Source organism: Pecten maximus, chromosome 6, assembly GCF_902652985.1.
Source record: "Pecten maximus chromosome 6, xPecMax1.1, whole genome shotgun sequence".
Classification (NCBI taxonomy): domain Eukaryota; kingdom Metazoa; phylum Mollusca; class Bivalvia; order Pectinida; family Pectinidae; genus Pecten; species Pecten maximus.
In genome coordinates this window covers 45,530,625-45,539,830 of record NC_047020.1, presented here as the reverse complement: position 1 = coordinate 45,539,830, position 9,206 = coordinate 45,530,625, and the positions used below count along the sequence as shown (strand labels likewise).

The window sequence follows — 9,206 nt, the reverse complement described above, 5'->3', positions numbered from 1 at the left end:
CACTTGTTTGTTCCCCAGGAATTTAAGCTACGTTTTGAAGTAATTTTTTTTTACACCATTTTAATTCAGGAGGAATACATCTTCTAAAAACAAAACACAAATTCTCACAAACGTTTCCGGAAGAATGTCAACTCGTTGCTGGAGTATCATCTGATAGACACCCTTCCTGTTTGAAATAAATTAGATGTACAAGGAAAACTCTTTTAACATTTTTTTTAAACTTCAAAGCCAAGATGGCTGCCAAAATATGTATAGTTTGAAATAACACTCAGGAACTGTATTTATGTTCCAGGATAGTTGTTAATTTTTTTATTTCAATTTAGAAGTACATGTAAGCTTTGTGTTTTCAATTATATCTAAATTACACAGAGAGAGAGATGAAGATATTCCTATGACAACTGACTGAATCCTCTTCCCCCTCCCCCAGACTGGATCTCAAAGCTTCGAGTACATAACTCTTTCTCACTAAATCTGCAAACTAATGACTTAAATTTTCAACTTTGCTTTTATATAAGTTAAAAGGTCGCATTTGGCTTCTTTTGATAAAGTTTTAATCAAAATATCATATACAAGCTTTTAATGTGGCTTTTTCAGATGTCCTGCATTTTTCAGCAATCATAGCAAACCATTCTCATCTATGGTAGAATTATATAAATAGAACATTTGCTTTCATGATTCCAAAGAGGATTGACATCAAATTCAGTTTAAAAATTTAACCTCTATTTCTCTTATTGGACCTGTGCCTCTGAGGGGGCCGGCTGACCGTAAGTACAAGAACCCCTATCACCAATGGATGCTCCAGACCCTAAATGATCAAAATTCATCCAGAGTTACCAGAGAAGTTGTGTTTTAAGAAGAAATATTTGATGGATTAAGGACCCTGTGTTATGGCATAAGCTCATATGAGCTAAACAGCATATAAAAATGTTTAATAATCAATAATATCAAACATGAATTTACAAGGTTTTTCTGTCCTATAATAAAAAAACCCCACAAAATAAACATCATCATTCATTTGGTCTTTAGAGGACGATCTTGAATGCATGAAAACTCAAATGAAAAGTACATAAATTTGAGTGAATTCAAAAAATGGAGAAGTACCCGGGAGTGATCAATTCCATTGTTTTAAAAGACGATCCAGTAATTTAACTGAGGAAGTTAACCAAACAGTCAATGTACCAATATAAAATGGCAGAATGCCATTTATCGAGATTAGGCCTCTTTGAAAATTCATGAATTTTTTGCCGATAGACATATAAAAAACACCCAGCGATAGAAAGCGTCTTACTTGTGAAAGACTTATATCCATTCCAAATTGGCTACAATTGCTTTCCCTTTTTTTTTTTCAAAAACAAAAAAATTGTCTTGGGAATTTGACAACATAGGTACACATGCCCGTAACTGGTTAAAACATGACCTATATTTTCTACAACTTGGATAGGTATTAAATAGGTCATACCAGCAGTTTCCAGACTGGAGTCAAATCAATCAAAGGCTTTTAAGGGCATTAATATCTTACAATATATTTCTCCACGATTATTATATGTTTTTTTTCTCTTTTTATGTAGGTATACCTGACCCCCCCCCCCCCCCCCCCATGTACCAATACATGTACAATGTACAAAGTTGTATATCTGTATACCCCAGCTATAACTGCTACTTAATAATTTCCTGACTTATTTAAAATGTCTAATTTTCTTAATATAATTTTTGAAAAATTTGCAGCCAATTTCAATTCCCTAAATTAGTAGCAGCCAAGGGGACCAAATGAATGTGATAATGACATGATTGTATCCTACGAAGGTAACGTACCTTTCACCAGTCTGTACAACAGATTTCTCTAATGAAACAAAATCAAAGCTATTTGGGGGGTTGATGGGAGGAACAAGGGTTATGGAATTATGTTGTTAAACTCCTAATAAAAACTTAAGTCACTTTCTTCCTCAAGATGTTCAAAAATGGGTGGAGATTAAGAATTCAAAAAAGAAGATACAGTGAGGAAAGAAATCCTATTCTGGATTAAATGGTACAGCTGAAATAGTACCATGCATATAATGTAGCTAGCTGGAGCCCACTCCTAACCTCATCACTAATTCCTTGGAGAACAAAACTGGCCCTAAATACTCCCACACTTTAGTTCTCCCATCAGGAACCAGTCAAGCATTCGCTAACGTAACACTAAGCTTTAAATTACACAAAACAAAACTGTGTTAGAAGCTAGTGATGCAAGGGAGAGTGTGACCATCCCTGACAGACGAGGTCGTCTACAACATCCCCAGAATACATGAGCTGTCATGCCTCTCTAAGGCTCATACTACAATACTGGGAGCATGGTCTTGTAGATCATCAAACATACAAAAATATTTACACATTTGGCACATAACTCATGCACAATTTCCTAATTTTATACTCATGTTCACATCGACCTTTCATAATAACATAATTTGTCCCTATGTAGGATATTTTATATGATAAACACCTCTAAGGAGTCAGTTACCATTCCAAACAATCCTGCTCCATAGTTGTGTAATTGTTGGTATTCACATGCAACGGTTTTCTCTTATACACGTTGAATGAGGAATGCTGGAATCCATCGAATCTTTCCCTCCATATGTCACCAATGTGACATGTAATTTGCACTATCAGCCCAGTGCCTCGACGACTCCCCCCAGGCCCGCGCCCCTTTGGGAGACCGCACATTACTTCTGTCCGATTACTCTAACAATTTACTATGTAATATTGCGGGGAAATGTATGGCTTCCAAATAGGTACGGGAACGTTTAATATAAAACCATGCTTATCTGTATATTGATCTGTAGGGAGGCAAAACACCAGTAATATCTCAAACAAATGGATACGGCGAGCGTAGAACAATTTCGGTGATTCTGGTGTAAGAATGGGTAAGAGGTTAGATCGTGTGGTGGAGATACCAGAACAATAGATATGATTTATGATCTGAAGATGTAGACAAGCGATTACCCATAAGTCCTAGGTCCAAACGACTAATGTTCTGTCAGCCTCTCCCAAATACTGGATAATAGCTCTTCTAATTCCTATCACACCAAATCTCCACTGTCTTGCCATTTAAAACACGGCTGTTTCCATCTTCCGTGGCATTTGGTGTTGTGTTATTTACACACCAAACAAGGACTGCTCCATTACGGTCTCTTGAAGCAGTAAATCACCAAATGCTCTTTGTCATTTGCAGATCTCTGAAGAGATAAGAAATCAAACTGTAACAATAAGGAGAAATCCATAACCATTTTTCAGAATACAAAATGACATATATAAATAATATATATTACCCAGACACCTAATTATCGCATCATACTATCATTACCTCAACATCAATTCTTAGAAATTTTTGTGTCACATTATTTTAAAATTCATAGCTTCAAAATCTTGTTATTGAATTGGGATTGAAGTTTGACACCTTCACAGAGTTGTTATGTATATATAAGATAGAGGTGGATGGTTATTACAGGAATAAGACCGAAGATGATTTACATGTCGTGTAATTACCTTCATTGTGTCACAGGGAAGCGAACGTTGAGCATGCTGCATGGCTATTATTGCGTAAGGCAAGATCATCAGCCTAGAGAAAACATGATATTATATTACTCAGTACATCACAAGTTATCAAATATCGGCAGACATAAGAAATAAACACAGCCTGCCGAAGCTAACATTGCACTGTTCAGTCCGTAATACTGTGTCAAACATTTTACGGCAGATGACAGACGGTATGTGGTGCGAGAAATTTTACATTATCTTTAACTAGCAGATTTGGTCTATGATCCATTTCGCATCTTGTCAAATTTCATTTTTTTCTATTCCCTACAGACAAATATTGTTCTGATCATGAATCCGGCGACTTTAACAACGCTTAGGCTTTCTTTCCGAAAATAATTGGAAACCTTCATTCATTAATGTCAATATCATTTTCTTAATGAACACGATGGGAACTAGCATGCATGTACTCTTAATAGCACAACTCACCAGCAGCAGTCAGAAAAATGGGATAAAAAGAGGCTTTTGAAGGTTTTTTTGTTCTATTTCCATTATGCCATCCTCCTTCATCCTTTCCAGAATAGCATCTGCCTACGGTGACAGAGTGTCATGTGACTTGGGATCAGCCTTCAGGGTAACACACTGTGTCATGTGACTTGGGATCAGCCTTCAGGGTAACACACTGTGTCATGTGACTTGGGATCAGCCTTCAGGGTAACACACTGTGTCATGTGACTCAGCCTTCAGGGTAACACACTGTGTCATGTGACTCAGCCTTCAGGGTAACACACTGTGTCATGTGACGTGGGATCAGCTTCATAAGTTCATCTTTCTTTCTTTATAAGTTCATGAACTTTTGACATTTTTGCACAGCTTTTCTGTGACCTTGACCTTCTTTATGGTTCAGGGTAACCTACATCCCCAGAATCCAGGTGAAAAGCCCTGACAGTTCTGTGTAGTCCTGTAGTAATATGATACAGATAATGAACATCGAGATGTCGTCCAATCGTAAAAATTTAGGATCCTAGGAGATTCCAGCAAACAAGCACATGAACACAATAAAGCCAATATAATTTCTTCAGGTAATATATAAAAAAATTCTTTACACTCGCACCAACGTCATACTACACAATCCCTGTAGTCCTGCGAAATGTCAATCGTTGGAGCGGGTGAGAACTTTCCCGAGTCAAACGAAATGTTATTGAGGCCATTTTTTGGCCGATGAGTTTTCTCAGCCGTCACATGTATCTGGACATTTGAGACAGAATTAGACAAAAAGTCACGATAACTGTTGGGTTTGGAGCTCGTTGAAGGAGATCCTGGCCCAGGGCGATGTAATGAAAATGTTTGCATCTCCCGATTCTGTGGTCTCTGGAACTCGAACCATGATTTCTGAGGAATTGGGTCGTGGAATGTACCTAAAATGAATGAAAAAATACAACTTTAGAATCTCTTTTCAAATCTGATTACTACTAATTTATGTAATTATCACCTAAAGCAAATATCAACTTAAATTTGAATAATTGATTTTTGAAGAAAAACAACTGTAAGGCATTTAATTGGCTGCCTTTTTAAACTACAGCTTATTTCCACTCTAAAAATAGGTGTCGTTTTTCTGGCTAATGGTCCCTCCAGCTATGGATGATTTACAAGAAAATTTCCAGATTTGGGCCCTGAATCTGTTTTCGGCATGTTATACAAGGTGTTAATGGTGAAGTACTTGTTATTTAAAACAGGAAAATGTTGATAAGGAATTGGAGACAGGATTGAGAGTGGGCGATTGTGAACAGCATTGGCACTGCACAGCATGTTGTGAAAATCAAACACGATTAAATATTTTCTGCATTAATCCCCACGGCCTTGGAGCATTAATAATGGAAGAAAACGGTCCCATATCAAACAAAAAAAAATTATTGCAAGCCTGCAAATCTGATGACACCTTCTAGAATTCTGTTGTTTCTGAATTGCTCGTTAAATTTGGTGAACCATTTGGTGTAAGCTTCATAGCATCTTGTCAGGTGATGCAAAATATGCTAGAAGCTATAACTCAATTCTTATCAAATATTGTAATGTAAAAACAAAATCTGAACAAAAAACTTTTGATGTTTAATGTTTCTTAATTATATCTCATAATTGACTCTACCATTGACAATCATAATGAAGCATTTCTTCGTTAGCCATTAAAACATAACGAGAGACATTAAAGCATTGTTGAGAAAGTACTTTTAACCTTACTTAATGCTAAGGGCACCAGGTACGGTGATAGTTCGGATAGAATCATTAGAGAATATTATTTGAGATATTTCCTAAATGTTACAACCTGCACACATCACTTTATAGCTGTGGTGTGATACCTGCAGATTTGGTCTAGAAAAGAATTGTAAAAGACTTGGTTTTAATCTATTTAAACAGTTAAGGTTACAGAGGAAGTCAGAATACTCAAGGGTCAAATAAGAGAAGATGTCAGAATACTCAAGGGTCAATTTAAACAGGTTTCTTTTAACCTAGCCCAAAGTGACAAATCAGAAAGGTGAGGATTACTTGAAATGCTGCAAGTAATCTAACTGTCAAGATTTATACCTTTTCTTGTATTTCTGTTTTTAAATTGAGCATAAATTCATCGAAAATTTTCAAATTCAATTGAAAATATGAAAAAATAATGTTCAAAACATATTCATAAATTACTTCAATGTCACAACACTTGTCTATCAGATTTGAGTACATGTATTTAACAACTTCATGGATGTGTGACATTCATCTCCAAAATCAAGCCATATGTGAGCTAGGTCACAGGAGCTCAGACGGAATTTTACATATGACAGATTAAAAAAAAACTCATTTGAAAAATGTCTGAAGTTTTCTAGAGAAATGCTGTCCTCCAGGGGCCTACATACATCACAGACATGTTAGGTTCTGACAATGTTTTCCCAACAGCCTGACATTGGGTCACAGGCCCCTGATGTCGGAGACAGTGACTTCAATCATCTTTGGACACCCTAATCTATTTCAATGTTCATTACTCAGTTAGAGAACTTGATTTCATGCCCAAACTAGTTAGAAGAAAGATCCAGTCTGCAAATGAACAATTAAGAATGAGACCGAAGGCTTGTTAGCTGAGCAACAAGGGAAAAGAGATTTGTGAAATGAACTAGTTATAGCAGTATACCAGGGGATCCAGGTCTACAAGTGGACAATTAAGTGTGACCAAGAGGGTTTGATACAAGTTGTAATGATCTGTTTGTTGTGCTTCCACTGGTCAAAAGGACAAACAAACAAAAAGGAAACATGTCCAGCATCAAAGACCAGCCCCTGAGATGGACAATGAGTGACCGATCAGACCAGTGTCCAGTGAGACAGGATTAGCCCTGCCATTGTTCAGTGAAGTGTTTCCATATCAAGTTTACAAAACTTGAACATCTGCCTCATGGGGTGGCGGACAAAACCCTACATCAGACCCCTCCTCTATTTAGCTGAGCTGCAACAATGCATCGAAACTCCCTACAAACACCTGAGTTTAGACCCAGTTCTCACCTGTGTGAAGATATTTGTAATAACTACCCTTGGCCATTTTTTAGTACATCAAACCTTTAATGATGTAGAAAATACCCCAAATTACCACGAAAATGAGACTGGAACATCAAATTAATAACAGGCCCAAGTGTATCAGATGCTATAACAAGCTTCAGCAAACCACAGAACTAGTGCTTATAGCATCAACAAGGTCAGAATGCTTTTGTTTGGAATGTCAAGATTTAATTACTTTAAATTTTGAGGACAGAAGGCCAAACATATTTGTAAACATCTAAATCAATTAACAGATCGCGGGTGTAAATAGCGAAATACCAGAGCTAACAGTGTGATGTAAGCAGTTAGCTGTGAAAAAGGTGTGCGGGTGTCGGTCAGAGGTGGTCAAAGGCTTGGTCAGGTGTCCTAAGTGTGTGTGTACACTGTCCCTGTTTACCCAATACGGCTTCCCATGGTAAAATATTGATTTAAAAGAATTACGATCATAGCAGACAGTCGTGTACATTTATAAGTCCATTGCTGAAATATTTGGAGAGAACGTTCATCTTTCCAATTCTCTCGGGGCGAGATTCATTTTGACAAATATTGCAGAAAAAAGAATTAAAACTCTAAATATGTTCTGTCTTTTTTGAGTAGTTTAGTGATTTGTCTGGTTCTGTAGACTTATTAAGCATCAACGTTACAAAGGCATGAAATCAATGCCAAGATCTTCCAATGCTTGATGTTCTTACCAACATACAGCACAGAACTGATCTCCAGAACTCGAATGAGGCTTTTTGTAACTTTGTAATAAATTAGCTTATTTCCCACCGTAATGACACCAGAACAGGTTATAGCATCATACGGTGTCATCATCGGGAAAGATATGTTGGGGTGAAAATCCCAGTTAAACTACAAATGTAAGCTGACAATGAAAATGGTTAGAATGAAAAATTCATCAATTGCAAAATATACAGCTATATGAATGTCATTTGAACTTCCTCAATAATCGGAAATGCAGCATGGTAAATGATGAAATTCAGATGCATGTAATAAAACTGAACTCCAGATCATCAGATCAACTATTGTAACAACCATCTTACGTACAGAAATTTGTTTCAACGAATTTGGCTCAATAGAGTATAACTCAAATTTTTACAGCCAATCACAGATCAAGCAAGCATGCATGGTAGCCATCATGAATCCCATGGATCGTATATTCTCCCTATATACACCAGCCCCGCAATGTTTTCTGTTAATTCATTAAGTTAAGGTACAGTATTCAATACTGGCTTCGAATTAACAAAATACGAAAGGGGCAATAACTCTGGAAAAAATAAATCTCAAAACTACAAACACAATTATCTATAACTGCATAGTATAGCAATCATGCGTAAAGAGGTTTGTTGAAATTGGTTAATGGGTTAAGGAGTACCGACAGATGGACAGGTCGTACGGTAGGGGGGAGGATCATATAAAAGGTGCCTATGACATTTAGAAATATGAAGCAAGGGAAACTGATAAAGTGCAATGGTTTCAGAATGTTATTGGTAAGATTCACTTAACCAATCCTGGAGTGCTTCATACAAAAAACATGTTTGTACTAAAAACACACTTTGTGAGTATTATAGTAATCACGGAGGTCATTGATAGTGTAACTGTACCGAAATAGAAAGAGAAATTTATTTACTTAGATGAAGTTTCTAAGCCAGACCTTATGAAAGCTCCTATACCAGTATGTGTAAGGTGCCGTTATTCCCAGCATACCTATATTTCGCTTCAAATTCACTTGTACAGATTGAGGGGTATTAGCTCTGGCAGACATTCCTAATTAAGTTTGAAGAAGACATTTATCTTTTACATTTTTGAAAATAGTTTTGTTTTTTAAGTCACAGAGTCAGTCTTTAATTAATTCCAGATAACATTTTTGTGTGGAGGATGGGATTATTTGTAGAGACAGACTTGATAATTTTTCTGGATTACAAAGGGTGATAGACGGTATATTCCATACTCATGGGTTGGATACAATTTATTCGTAAGAAACGAAAACATTGTTTTAAAAACGACTGTTAGAAATTAAAAGACAATATTATTTTCTATAATCATAATGCAGAGAAAATTGGAAAAATATCATCTTTATAAAAAGGATCATGTTAAAACAATTCTAGAAATATTTTTGAATGGTTTAAAAT

At 36.3% G+C, this 9,206-nt stretch overlaps 1 protein-coding gene across 2 annotated transcripts in view; it reads right to left on the bottom strand.

Annotated features, from left to right (window-relative positions):
• Positions 1-1,584: 1,584 nt before the first annotated feature.
• Positions 1,585-9,206, bottom strand: part of LOC117329883 (protocadherin-9-like) — a 37,395-nt gene continuing 29,773 nt past the window's right edge. For both annotated transcript variants that reach the window (XM_033888095.1, XM_033888093.1), the window contains 3 exons: positions 4,000-4,928; positions 3,523-3,595; positions 1,585-3,212 (listed from right to left, as the gene is read on the bottom strand). In XM_033888095.1, coding sequence (XP_033743986.1) covers positions 4,630-4,928 — 299 coding nt within the window. In that variant the 3' untranslated portion in view covers positions 1,585-3,212; positions 3,523-3,595; positions 4,000-4,629. The remainder of the gene's footprint in view (positions 3,213-3,522; positions 3,596-3,999; positions 4,929-9,206) is intronic.